Source organism: Osmerus mordax, chromosome 25 (assembly GCF_038355195.1).
Source record: "Osmerus mordax isolate fOsmMor3 chromosome 25, fOsmMor3.pri, whole genome shotgun sequence".
NCBI lineage: Eukaryota > Metazoa > Chordata > Actinopteri > Osmeriformes > Osmeridae > Osmerus > Osmerus mordax.
This window is the reverse complement of record NC_090074.1, coordinates 8056249-8070945: the sequence shown is the minus strand read 5'-3', so window position 1 is coordinate 8070945 and position 14697 is coordinate 8056249. Positions and strand designations below refer to the sequence as shown.

The window sequence follows — 14697 nt, the reverse complement described above, 5'->3', positions numbered from 1 at the left end:
TGACAGTGTTCTAGAACCCTCACTTTGCGACACACTGTTGTGGGTCCAGAGTACCATGATACATTTTCTTATTACAATCTACTTTGTGTGTCCATGGAAACAAACTCCTTCCTCGGGAAAATGACAACCCCCATCCAATGTGTTTGTGTGTATTTGTGTCTCAGCATGTCTACATAACCAAACTGCTCAGAGCTTTGTTGTCCAGAAACAGGTTCTGAAGGTCCACTATGGCATCTGAAGGTCTTGTTATAGCCAGACAGGTCAATGACACCAAAATCAAACCTAACCATAAACTGTCAACTTAACCACGATGAAATGTTAACCAAGTTATGATGAAATGTATTTAACTGAACCATGAAAGGTATGTATCCAAGAGGGAGGAGGGGGGGGGGCATGGAGTGTTTCTGGGAGGGGCAAGGGGTACGGGTTCAGGGGGGCGGAGACTGTGGCTCAGCTGGAACGTCAGGGGGAGGGGTTGCTCCGGGAGTGTGGTTGACATCTGCCACGCCCTGTCCCAGCGACGGACCAATGATTTGGCCGTCTGACGTGGCGTTATCCAATGAGGGTTCGGGATGCGTGACTGTAGACTCAGGGTGGGAGGAGTCACTACCGGAGGGATCCTCCTTCCCACTGGGAGGTTCCTCCCCCCCCTGCTCAGGGCTTGGGGGGGGCAGGGGCACCTGGGGGGCATCAGCCAGGGTATCAGGGGCTGGTCCAGGGGCAGTAGCAGAGTTGTCCATGCTGCGTCCTTCTCCTCCCCCTCCCTCTACCGGAAGCTTCTCAGCCCCGCCTGCCGACGGCACCGCCTCCCCCACCTCTGCCGGGTTGTGATTGGCGGGGACGGGGGCAGGGGCAGGGGGAACGGGCTGTGATTGGCTCTTGAGCTGGCTGTGGCAGAGGGGGCAGGTCTCCTGGACGTAGAGCCACTTCTTCAGACAGGCGGCGTGGAAGAAATGGCTGCAGGGTGTGATGACCGCACACTTCATATCCTGGGACACACACACACACACACACACACACACACACACACACACACACACACACACACACACACACACACACACACACACACACACACTTAGACACCCCACCTAAAGACACAGCCACCCCCGAAGAGGTAGCATTGGCAGATCCAACGGGAGGCCAAAAAAACTTGCCACCGCAAACTCCCCATGGCAAAATATGTTTTTTTTTTTAGATTTCATTCAATAATATTTATATTACTATTATTGGCATTATTTAAACCACAATGTTAAAATAATGCATGGTGGCTTCGGGTTACACCATCCCTCCACGCCTTCATGCCACCCTACAATTACACCCTCTCCTCCCCCCCCTAACTATCTCCTGCACCCCCCCCCCCAGCCCTCCACCCCCTCTGGTGCTGCCCTACCTGGTAGCAGATGGCGCAGATGTCGTTGTAGTTGAGCAGCTGCGCGTGGGAGGCGGTGGGCAGGGACTTGATCTTGTTGACGGCGTCCCGCCGCAGCAGGAAGCTCTGCCAGCCCAGCTGCGCGCGCAGCCACACGTTGTAGTAGGAGTGGATGAAGATGATGGTGGAGCCCATCACCGTCCACTCCCCGAACACCGTCTCCGACACGCCGTACGCCACCACGCACAGCGCCACCAGGAACTCCAGCAGCCGGTACGTGCCGTTCACGTAGTAGATCACGTCGTCCATGTTCTCCACGGGCTCCTTGCGGAACTCCTCCACCATGAAGAGGATGTAGATGAGCAGAGTGCCCAGGACCTGCGGGGGGCAGTACTGCACCGTTACTTCTGAAGTCCTACTTATTAATGTAGTATAACTACGGCATGACATTACTGTGTTTGGTCATAGAGTGTAGGCGTGTGTGTGTGAGTGACTGAGTAAGTGAGTGACTGCGCAAACTTTTTTCTGAAGGAGTACATGCTCTCCTAAATGAAAATATGGGGGGGGGGGGGGGGGGGGGGAATTGATTACGGTAGGTTGTTTTATTTGTTATTGCAGACTGTGCTTGTAAAATACTCACATTGTAGAGCCCTGGTGCGTGAGAGGTCTTGAATGAGTGAGTGTGCGTGCGTGGGTGTGTGTGTGTGTACCTGCAGCGAAGTGAGGATACTGGAGGAGATGATGATGAGCAGCCAGAAGTCCATGTGGAAGAACTGGCAGATCATGTAGGCCATGTAGGCAGGGAAGATGAGCAGGAACAGACACAGGCTCACGGCACGGAAGTGCTTCCACAGGCTCCTGGACACGCACGCACACACACACACACATACACACACAAGCAGAGAGAGGAAGATGAGTGATTGTAAGAGAGTGAGAGAGAAAGAGAGTGCGTGCGTGTGTCGTACTTGTCCCGTGAGGCCCCCAGAGCCAGGACGATGGGGTCAGCGATCTCCAGCATGGACTGCAGGATGGAGGCCACCACGATGAAGAGGATGATGCTGAGGAGGAAGGCTCTGTGGATGACCTGCAGCTCTATCAGCCCCGTCTGCACGGCCAGGATAAGCAGGGTGATGCCCTCAGTCATCCCCCTGGAGGGAGGGGGGGGAGAGAGAGAGAGAAGAGGGGGAGGAGAGAATTAGCGACACACGCACACACGCGTCATGTAGACAACAACTTCGCCAAGGAACACACACACACACTGGTACCTGTGCATGGTGTTGTCATTGATGAAGGCCCGGTAGCCCTGCAGGTAGAACTTGCAGAGGGTGAGGACGCCCAGGGCGATGAAGGACACGGTGAACACCAGGCCCAGCAGGGAGTAGGGAGTACTGCAGCACTCTGCAATACTGCTCACACACACACACACACAATTAGAAGGAGCATAATGTCTGGCTGTTCTACCTCCCTCGAACCTTCTCACGCACTCACCTCACACACACACACACACACACACACACAGACGTACCTGGTGAGGAAGAGGAAGAGCAGCCTCTCTCTGGAGGTGGGCTGGTCCCTTGTACTGAAGTAGCTGTAGATCTGCAGGGTAAACAGGACCAGCCAGAAGCACATGAACAGCAGCGGCAGCACCAGCTGGTTCCACAGAGACATGCCCAGGGCCAGGAGACCGTACACCTCCACCACCTGGAGACACCAGAGGGGGGACCACACACTCATTACACCTGGAGAGACCAGACACGCATTACACCTGGAGAGACCAAACACGCATTACACCTGGAGAGACCCAACACTCATTACACCTGGAGAGACCAAACACGCATTACACCTGGAGAGACCAGACACGCATTACACCTGGAGAGACCCAACACTCATTACACCTGGAGAGACCAAACACGCATTACACCTGGAGAGACTAAACACTTGAAATTCGCTGCTAATGGAGTTTAATTAAAACAGTAGACATGCATGGAGTCCATTCAAGGCAAATAAGAGAAATGCAGGACTCTTGTGCAAATCAGCAATGTAACGTTAGCGTAGCAAACTAGCGATTTTTTAAAATGTTTCTATTAAGAACATGGTTGCAAATACATATGTACAGGACTGTGTAAAGCACAAAACAAGACTGTCATAATTTTTTTTACAATTATTTAAGCCAAAAATATTACATTTATGGGACTCTCTGGATGATCTGTCCGCCATTGTTGCAGGTAGAGCAGTATTCACATACCCCTTGGTTTCAAGTAAGCTCCCGAGCTCACTTGGTTTTAAGGGGGGTATACCCCTTCGTCTTAGCCCTAGCCCTCGATCCAAAAGAGTATTGGGACACCACTTACTCTCACGGGAACGCGCAAAACTAAGGGCTAGGGGTAAGGGGAAGACAGAGTATTGGGATTCGGCCCAAGTCCCAAGCCGTTTAACACTGCTGGGGTTTAACACAGCTGGGGTTTGACACAGCTGGGGTTTAACACAGCTGGGGTTTGACACAGCTGGGGTTTGACACAGCTGGGGTTTAACACAGCTGGGGTTTAACACAGCTGGGTTGCAGCTGCTGGGGTTCCAGCTGAGAATATGTCTATGCAACACAATTTGATGGAATACACAATCGTAATTAAAGTCATATCTACTTGTCCATTAACGATGAGGCAGCAATATCGATAAGCCTATAAATGTATGCATTCACAGTCTGCAATTATTTTGCCAGCTTTCCTTCCTGCCCTTGGTAGCAACTGCGTTGATTTTAGTCTGGATGATATTTTTTCATTCTTCGTATTTGTTTAATGTTACAGTTTGCTCATCTTGTGTAAAATATGTGGCTCTGGTAGACTTGGTCATATGATGCAAACACTGCTCCTTTTACGTAAATACGCTCATAGCTCAACAAGTTAATAACAAGTGTCGTGACACCTCATATGTTATTGTGGTTGTTAGAAGCCAGTACGGTAAGATATCCTGGGTATGTTAAACTTGCCTACTGTGTAAAAAAATTCCAGGACACAACAGATCAGAAATTTTAAATGACAACAAATCAGAGACAACAAAAATCTCTTTCTCATGTTTTTCTTTCTCAGAACAAACTCAAAACCATGAAAAACAGCCTGTTATTGGTTCAGATTTTGGATTTGAAGTCGGATATGAAATGATAGAATGATACAAAGACTCTACAGTATTATTACTTCAGTATAACTATTACTACAGTAGAACTACAGTATTATATTATTTCTACAGTATTGCTACATGGTCTGTACTGCCCTGTGGCATGTTGTAGGTATTACTACAGTCATACTCGGTACCTGTACTAGCTGGCGGTAGGCCGTCTTGGCCAGGTTGTAGGGCACCAGCAGGTTGGAGGCCAGGAAGTAGAAGACCTCCAGGCCTGTGAAGATCATGGAGAAGCGGTTGATGAAGACAATGGTCTCGAGAGGGACGAGGCACAGCCTGGCCACCAGGGGGAGCAGGTGGGCTGAGAATAGCCAGATGCGCTTGGTCTGCATGACGCAGGAGCAGAGGGTGCACACCACCAGCTGACCTGAGGGGGGGAGGATGGTTAGCTAGAGGGCCATCCAGCCTGGTGCATATGGCGCCGTCACCTGTTTTGTGAGATGTTTGTGCTAGTGGGTGTTTGTGCACCCATACCAGACTGCCGGGTTGGTGGTGACAATACGGTGTGTGTTCAGAGTTTTATAAGTAACTGTGTACCTGCGTGTGTCGAAGTGAGTGTCTTCCGGTGAGACCGTTCAGGCGTGTGTGTTCAAGCAGCTGTGTCCATGTGAGAGTATTCAGGTGTGTGTGTGTGTGTGTGTGTGAGCTTGTCCACGCGTGTGTGTCTAGGTGTGTGAGTTGATGTATGCGTGTTCAGCCATGTGTGTTGATGCGTGAGTGTGTCCAGGCGTGTGTGTCCAGGCGTGTGCAGGGCTCAACATTAACATTTTTTGGCACTGGCCCCACCGGGCCAGTGGGTTTTAAACTTACTGGCCCCAAGACAATTTTTACTGGCCCCCCCTCCAAAAGTTGTAATTTATCATTGTTACAACAAAACAAAAGACTTCTAAGTTGTGTTATTCTGTTAACATGTTTAACCATTTATTAAACACATCCTGGATATAAAAAGAACAAAAATGAAATCACATTTCTAGTGATAAAAAATAAAAAAGGTAATAGTCAGCAAAACAATTGACTTTTAACCTCAAACATGACGTGCTCTCTTCCCTGCTGACAGCCATCTCTGCACAACTCTGTCAGGCTGAAACTGAAACCTCTGGTCTCTCAATGCTAATATATAAAAGCTTCCATAGCATTTCATCAGTATGATACTAAATACCCAAGTCGACACCATTCTTCGACTCTCGATTTGCCAACTGTGCGCCCCACAAGCTGAAGTTATTTATGCATTTAGCAAAACATATGAAGGATGTTAACTTTTACAATGCGAATTTTTTTTTCAATCAATAATTTGTAGTGGCCCGATCGGGCCAGTGAGTTGCTAGTTTAACTGTCCCGACGTTACTTTTTACTGGCCCCGGGCCATCGTTATTGTCGAGCCCTGCGTGTGTGATCAAATTCGTTTCCGAATTCGCTCTGTGCTACGATGAACATCCCTCATTACTAGAAGCGCAGAGCCATTGTCCGAAAATTAACATGTCAATATGTCATTTAAACGTGCAATTGAATGGGCCTCCTTCTCTCTTTCAATCATTCCACACTGACACCAAAAAAATGCCATCTGGACCGAAATTCCAAATTCCAGTAACTGTAATATTGCATAGCTGCTTAATCTGTAACACGTAATGATTTTGTGTTCACTCTCAACTGAAAAAGTGCGATCCTTGTGGCAAAAATCCTTTCAGATCGTCTCCTCGGCCTATGTCTTCGTTTTGCTCGGATTACTGATGTCATTTCACCAGGAGGCATATGCAAGGGAACCTGCGTGCATCCAGGTTTACACCTGCCTTTAAGAGGCGCAGAATTCTCACCGCAAAATAGAGGCGCACTTTCACGCGCGGTTTTTGTACATACCGCGGAATACATGATTAGGCGCACTTTACGCATCCCCTCCCATCTCTTTATGGGAAACTCCCACTTTCCCCTTGACCCTCCCGTGAATGCATATGCACGACACGGAAAAGCGCGATTTGCCATTTTCAGTTCCCGCGACAGGCTTTTACCTCAGTGCGGCATGTTTAATTATACATACCTCGCCATGCTTTTACGCGCAAATTGCGAAACAAATACGTCTGAAGTGGTCGCAAAAGCGTTAGTACATGAGGCCCTAAGTCTTACAGTTTGATGATATCTAGGCGTGCGCACAGGCAGGTGACGTGTGCTTCTCCATCCAGCGCGGCGCAGCAACACCTGCTGATCTTTTGGCACGGGTTACATCGCTTTTTAGAAATTGGTTTTGTGCCATTAGTTTTCAGTCGTTCACAGGCTTAAACAAACAATCCATGGCTGGACTCGCATCCACCGTGCAAAAATCGTAGTAGGCAATAATCACCGGCTAACAACACAAACATGAATAACACATTGACCCAAGGCAAGTTAACAATCGGACAACGAGTAGGGAAAATGGATCTGCGCTTCTAGTGAGGATTTTCATCGTAGTGGCACAGAACTCATTTGGAAACAAGCGATCCCTTGATGAAACCTATTCCAACCCAAACCGAAAGAGGTCACGCGTCTAGGCGGGCAGGTGTGCGCAGCAGTTTGTGCGCTGCGCTGTGTCAGTATGCGAAGCCCACATGACCCCTGCCTGTGGGCACGCCTAGATATCTATCAAACAGTTAGGCGTAGTGTTCAAGTAGGCGTAGGTCAGGTGTAGTGTACACAACACGTACACGTTGCTCACAAGTCAATAAAACACGTGTGCAAATCGCCAGTGTGACGCCTACGTGACGTATGTGTGAACGCCCGTGTCCATTGGAAGTCAATGTAAAGTTCTCGCGTGCGTTCAGAGGTTTGATGTCATTGCGCAGGCGTGTGCAGGCGCTACTGATCCCGTTGCATATTAACCGGCGACGCGTATTACACCTCATGTGTGCGGGTCCAGACGCACGAGTGTGTGCCCAGGCGTGTGTGTTGTTGTGTGTGTGTCCGTCCAGGCGTGTGTTGTTGTGTGCGTGTGTGTCCAGGTGTGTGTGTGTTACTGTGTGTGTGTCCAGGCATGTGTTTGGGTCCAGGCGCGTGTGTGTGTGTGTCAAGGGCGAGTGTGTGTTCTTACCGATCAAGGCGGTGGTGAAGCGGTTCATGGACAGGGGCTCCAGGTAGAGAGGGCCCTCATAGCCCGAGTCCAGCTCACTACGGACATAGTCCCTAGAACACAACACACTAGCTGTCACTGTGTGTGTGTGTGTGTGTGTGTGTGTATGATGGGCGTGTATGCTTTATTGTGATGTGCATGTGTGGTAGGTGATGTGTGCGTGTTAGCCGATGAGCATGTGTTAGGTGCCTTGAGAGTGTGTGTGAGGTGACGTGTGTGTGTGGAGTGAAGTGTGTTTAGGTGATGCGTGTGTGCACGTGTGTTTAGGTGACGTGTGTGTGTTAGGTGTGTGTGTGTTAGGTGTGTGCGTGTGTGTTAGGTATGTGTTAGGTGTGTGCGTGTGTTAGGTGTGTGCATGTGTGTGTTCGGTGTTGGTGTGTGTGTGTGATGCGTGTCTGACCTGGAGACCTGGTGTCCAGCAAACAGCAGCAGGGCAGTGAGGACGTACAGGTAGAGGCGGACCAGGTGCTGCCTGGGCAGGGTGAGGAGCACCAGGCTCAGGATATAACCTGGAGAGAGACCAGCAGGGACACCAGTCGGACAGGGAAACCACACAGCATGGGCGAGACCAGGTGCAATCCGTAGCTCCAGACTCAGGATAGAACCTGGAGAGACCGGCGGTGACTCGAGACACGAGCAGACAGTCACAGACCTTTCACCGCAGACCTCACCATCCCTTCATCCACCCGCCCATTCAACAATGATCACCCCTGTTTGTCTGCAGCGCAAATGGTGTGTGTGTGTGTGTGAGAGAGAGAGGATGTCACTGACAGTGCCAGGGTGGCGAGAAGCAGAGATTAGAGATTTGCATGGGGGTCAGCTTTATTCTCCCCTACTGTGCATGTGTGTGTGTGTAGCCGCTTATGTCATCTAAAGCGCTATATTCTGCCGGCCAGCCCTGTCAATAGGATTATGTGCCTCTGGACTTGTCTGGTCTCTCAGTCACTGGCTAGTCTCCAACCACACAACACAGAAGCACAGACACGCACTCCCTCTATTTCTCTCTCTGTCACAGAAATCCCTCTATCTCAATTTCCTGTCATTAACTAAAAAGCACCCCCCCCCCCTCTCTGTCTCTCCCTCTCTCTCCAAATGTGTCTTGGTCCAGTAGTTTCGTTTGCTTGTCGGCAAAACAGTTAAACTGCCGGCTGCCACTCTCCAGCCAATCTCCCCAGATTAGCTGTGTCCGCCCACAGATCCACACCAGGGTTCATGTGAAACAAGAACACCAATAGGACACACTAAAACGCTCTACTAAAACACAGTATTCCGACACACATTTGCCATAGAAAGAGGGCAGATTGTGTGACAGAGTGAGAAAGTCTCAAAAGCAGATGAGCTAAAGATGGGTTAAATTCTGAGACTCACAAATCTAGAGATAGACAACGAGAAAATAGACTCCAGCTTTCATTTCTCACCCCATCCCCTACCCTCTCTGTCTGTCTCCCCCTTCGAAGGTTCAGTCAACTGTGCGGTATTGCTCTGGTCAGTGACCATCAGCACGTACTCAACTCATTGTTTCATCACCATCTTCAGCCAAGTCCACTAAGCCCACACACACAAAGGTCAGAGTACATATTCATACAGACAACAAAACACACACACACAGTGTGCATCAGAGGTTGCGTTACACTTCCTTGTTGTCCACCATTTTGACGGACACGGTCATCAAAGTTTTGCCATAATATATGTATTACCTGTCATTTTTATTGAATAATTTTACAGAACAAGTTTCAAGATGATGCATTTATAAGAGCGCGCACCGACCGTGCGGTCACGTCTCATGTGAACGCCTCTACAATCAGGCCATTGTGCCTAAATAGACAAACATGAACAATGTGATTTACTAAATTAAACAATTACCATTGAAATGTGACCAAAACATATAGAAGAAATGACCAGTACTCTATTGACCTGCTGTAGCCTGGCCTAAACCTTCCTTCTGGCCTGCATGGGCTTAAACTGGCTGCTAAAGAGAGTTTCGGTGACATTTTGCGGGGTGCTATCTATGATGTAGCCCACCAGTGCGATGGCTAGGCAAAAGCTAACTCGACAATGAGGCTATGCATATGAGATCAAAGACGAGACAATAGCTAATGAACATGCACACTCAACACCAATTGGACAGAGGTGTGAAGAAGTACTTAAAGTTAGGGATGATCGCCCTCCCATTAATCTGTCAAAATGGTCTTAACATTTTTCAGCCATTGTTTCTTCGGAAATGGCGGAAATCACATGGTAAACATCACCGTTCATGTCCTTTATGGTTTTAAACCATGAAGGACATGAAGTTTGGGATGTATATTTACGTTTTGTGCTTGTAGCGTGACCAACATCTAAAGAGCCCCATGAACAGTGTTGAATCCACGCTTTCTACTTCTTATAAATTATGTTCAAGTCAAGATTCATATTTTTGAGCTCTACGTCTACGTCTATTTTGCTGTCTGAATGCCTACACTCAGTCCACACACATTGTTTGCATTTAGGCCTACATGCATTGTGATTGTATTCATGTTGTTGTTGTCATAGGTAGGCGACAGCCTTAGATATTGTAGGTGATTGTGACAGTCAACAAATGAGTTGTTCAGTAACAGTAACAGTGAGAGTACTGTGACATTTCACTGGTATTGGTATCGACTACTGAAATGTTGGTACTGTGACAACAGTACTGTTGAACACTAACTAGACCTGCTGTAGAACACTAACTAGACCTGCTGTAGAACACTAACTAGACCTGCTGTTGAACACTAACTAGACCTGCTGTAGAACACTAACTAGACCTGCTGTAGAACACTAACTAGACCTGCTGTAGAACACTAACTAGACCTGCTGTAGAACACTAACTAGACCTGCTGTAGAACACTAACTAGAGCTGCTGTAGAACACTAACTAGACCTGCTGTAGAACACTAACTAGACCTGCTGTAGAACACTAACTAGACCTGCTGTAGAACACTAACTAGAGCTGCTGTAGAACACTAACTAGACCTGCTGTAGAACACTAACTAGACCTGCTGTAGAACACTAACTAGACCTGCTGCTAGCCTGGTCAGAGACTGTCTTGTCAGCAGGTACACAGATATGCTGCGGTAGACCAGAAGCTTAGAATTAATTTACACTGCCTGTCCTGCCCTGTTGGAGAGAAGACACTTCTTATCAGGGGGAAGATAAGATAAATAACAGCACACTACTGTTAGACAGACAGTTAATCAGCCAGCTAGCCAGTCAATGAGCCAGCCAACCAATGAGCCAGCCAGCGAGCCAGTCCAGAATAAGAGAGCAGGGTGTGGAGAGTGGATTCCACACATTCCTGGCTCCCTATGAGAGAAGACATCATAACAAAGCCAGTGTGCCCTGTCCACTACCAGCACACAGCAGCCAACAGGACTGCAACACTACAGCTCGAGTATTAATACTGCAGTGTTTCCTCTAGGATTTATTTCAGCAGCGGCTTCTTTTCCTTCAAGATCTCAGGGCATAAATAGACTCCTCGTTATCTGAATCGTAATGTACTACTAGTGCTATCTTCCTCATTGAAGCAATCAGGCATCTTTCTCTTCTGGGAGGAACCATTGTAGCTAACAAACTCATCTGAAAATACAAGCAAGAATATTTTAACACAAACCTAGCTAAAGTAAACATCAGAATGGAATTTCTTTACTGAAGTTGGGTCACTGGTATATTCACTGAGTTCGCTAGTCTAGCTAGCTTGAGTAAAGTTTAGTTCTAGCTCTAGCTAAAGTTAATAGACTAGCTGAAACCCTATGTCACGATAATTAAATAATAATAGTTGGCCATCAACATAAACACTACATTGCGAATATTAATTTAAACTAAATTATTGATAGCTTAACGTTAGCTCTAGTTAAATGTACATTTTCTGGAGGATCTATCCCTGTTTGTCACTGACAGGCTGAGCGGAGATGAGAAAGTGCTCCGCTGCTGTACTTTCACTGTTTTTTTTCAGTTGTCATGACATTGTGAGTGATTGACGTCTGCAGATAAATACTATTGTGACTGTGAGATTTCATAAAATTCTTAAGCAGCGCCATCAATGATGCATGTATAGGAAACACTGTACTGTTTTACACTACAGCTGTAGTATTAACACCGCTTTACACTACAACTGCAGTATTAATACTGCTTTACACTACAGCTGCAGTATTATCTGTGTAAATGGACTGCATTTATATACCGCTTTTCTACCTTAGCGGCACTCAAAGCGCTTTACAATGTTTGCCTCTCATTCACCCATTCATATTCACACATACCGATGGCAGCGAGCTACCATGCAAGGCGCCGGCCTGCCCATCGGAAGCAACTTGGGGTTGAGAGTCTTGCTCAAGGATACTTCGGCACATGACCTAGGAGGAGTCGGGGATCGAACCGCCAACCTTGCGATTAACAGACAACCCTCTCTACCCCCTGAGTCACAGCCGGCCCACAAAAAAGTGTGTGAAAGTGTATGTCAGATGGAGTATATAAAGTGTGTGAGCACGTCTCTACATTTTCAAAGCTACTGACCGACATAGTGCAAGTAGAGGGCCAGGTACTTGTACTGGAACAGGGGGTTGTTGTTGAGGCTGGACCTCTGGATCTTCTGGAAGAAGGAGGACACGTCCCAGCGGTACAGCACCTCCAGGAGCATGATGCTGGGCACACGCAGACCCACGTTCAGCACCGCCTCCATACGCTCCTTTAACGCCATGACACCCCAGCCAAGCCGGCCTGCTACACGCTGGGCTAACTGGGGGGCAGAGAGGGCAAGAACAGTATGTGTGTGTGGGGGGGGGGAGACAACAGATAGGGCAAGGCATGGAATTTAATATTCAGGGGGCAAAGAAGGAGAGAGGGAGAGGAATAAAGAATGATGTTGGGAGAGGGGGAAAGTGTGAGAGAAGACAGCGGGTGTGGGGGACATGGAGAAAGAGGAAGGGGGGGGGGGGGGAGAAGTGGGGGAAGATAGAAAAGCAAAAGACAAAGGGGTGAAGAAGAAAAAGTAGAAAGCAAAGTGTTGGCTTGACTAATTAAAGAGATCCAACGTTTATTTCCTTAAACTATCCTGTCATTCAGCAGCTATAAGCACATGCTCAAAATATCCCTTGCAAAGAATTACACAGACGATATGAACCATGAAATGTGATGGTCGTTGAAGCCTCGTCAGTTATTCAACACGATTGATGAGAATGGTGTTTTGTTTACGTGCGTTTGTTGCTTTGATACCCCTTTATTGGTCTTCAGAGATTATATAACTTGTGGTTCCACGCCGGACGCCATGGCTAGAATTCCCTGTCTAACGCTAGCTGCGCTACATCACCGTTTAGAATCCTGAAGTTACATAACTTAGACGGTGATCTCTAACATTAGCAACTGGCTAGAAGATTCCGTCTCAGTAACGATTGTGTAACTATGCATACAATTAATCTCGCTGGGAAATTGCTGGTTGACTTGCAAGGTCTGCATAACTGGTGTTTTGGCATCCAGTCTGACTGTAATGAACTCTAGTAACCCCGGCCCTCTCGTCTGCTTTGTGGAAAAAGAAACGTTAGCTTCGCCTGAAACTAACAAACGCTAGTGTCAAAGCTAGATGTAGGCTCGCTGGCAAAGCCAAACGTGATGTTGAACACCACCAAGAATATGTTGCATATAATGTCTTGGAGGAATCACTTGTTTGACACAAACAAACGATTAAAAAAAGATGGGGTTTATCATTAGCATAGCGGATGAGAAAATCCTGCACTAAAAGAGGAGTCACACGTTTTGAAAGCCAGGGCCTCCATCTTTTGCACGGGTGGGAGGAGTTCACAAAAATGTACATACATTCCAGAAAATATGTTTCAGTGAAGCCCTCACGTATCCCACATGTTCATACAGACTTAATACCGAGTCAATTAGAAGGATTTTTAACTCCTTTAACCGACGTTGGCGAACAAGTTCTGGCGTACCTCGGAATACAAAACGAATGAACACAGGCCCACATCACCTACCTAGCTCTTAGCTTGGCATGCTACTACTAGCAGATGCGAGTTGGGTACTTAGTTAAAAAGCTGTATTTGTACCTAATCATCTTCTAACCATCGACATTTACTTTAACAGCGGCTAAATGTGCCTGCTTACTTTATGTATAACTAGCTAGATAGCTGGTGGCTAGACTCCCGAAATTCCTAAACTATTCAATAACGGTTTAGCTAGCTAGCCAGCCAGTGCTGTCGCACGTTACAAACCATTAAAAATAACTTACATGGAGGGGATGATGTCAACAATGAATAACTCAGTTTCAAGATACTTTTCCGGTCGGATATCAACCATTTTAACTCGGCGGCTCCCGAGTTAACGGTTCTGATGATGGAATTCCCACCGAGGATGCGAACGTCGGCTCTCACTCATCTCACCTAGCTGGAGCCATTCTGATGTGATCTGAAACCGTGCAGCAGCAGAATGAACAGTTCTTTGAATGAGTCATCCATGAGAACCGAAATGTCAATAATAAACCACAGGGGTGATGAAAGTCTCTTAGTTTATTTTAGTCTGGCACTCCTGGAACTCTGCTTCAAGTTAGTTGTTGAAATATGCACAGTCTCATTAAGGTTTTAACTGTGTTAATAAAGTTTCCATGAGTAGATTCGTGGACATATAAAACTATTTCGTTTCAAAGGGTTCGATTCATCTAAAGGCTACGAATCGAGTGGAACATCAGTATTTGCAAGTTTGCAAACAGTAGTAATAATAATAATAATGTTTCAGTAGATACGAGGCGGAAACTCGTCGCTCGAAGAGATAGTTCTAGGCCAAGTTAAACTTAATTAAAGCTAGCATAAGAACATAGCGACATTGATTTTGATGTTTTGTTTTATAAACCAGTTTCCTCCGTAATTGTGTATTAGAAGCTAGCCTATCTGTTACTGTTACCACAGTACGGGGTATGAAGGAATTAATGTTATTGTCATGAATTTAATACATTATTCTAGCCATATATCTGAAATGCATGTTATGCTGTGTGGAGTCCCCTGCTGTTACGTTGCGGTAACGAACACAAGAGCGACAGGAAGTTGCGA

General features: G+C 47.1%; 1 protein-coding gene across 2 annotated transcripts; it reads right to left on the bottom strand.

The window, feature by feature from the left end:
- Positions 1-6: 6 nt before the first annotated feature.
- LOC136933446 (RING finger protein 145-like) lies at positions 7-14068 on the bottom strand. Of its 2 annotated transcripts, none has more exons than XM_067228842.1 (11): positions 13884-14068; positions 12167-12389; positions 8044-8152; positions 7605-7696; positions 4681-4916; positions 2898-3073; positions 2638-2778; positions 2338-2520; positions 2083-2230; positions 1394-1765; positions 7-989 (listed from the first exon to the last, which is right to left on the bottom strand). In XM_067228842.1, exons 2-11 carry the CDS (start codon positions 12348-12350, stop codon positions 429-431), a joined length of 2202 nt encoding a protein of 733 aa, XP_067084943.1. In that variant the 5' UTR covers positions 12351-12389; positions 13884-14068; the 3' UTR covers positions 7-428. The 2 variants fall into 2 exon arrangements, with proteins under 2 accessions (XP_067084943.1, XP_067084944.1); XM_067228843.1 differs by having other exon boundaries at positions 1394-1750.
- Positions 14069-14697: the final 629 nt, after the last annotated feature.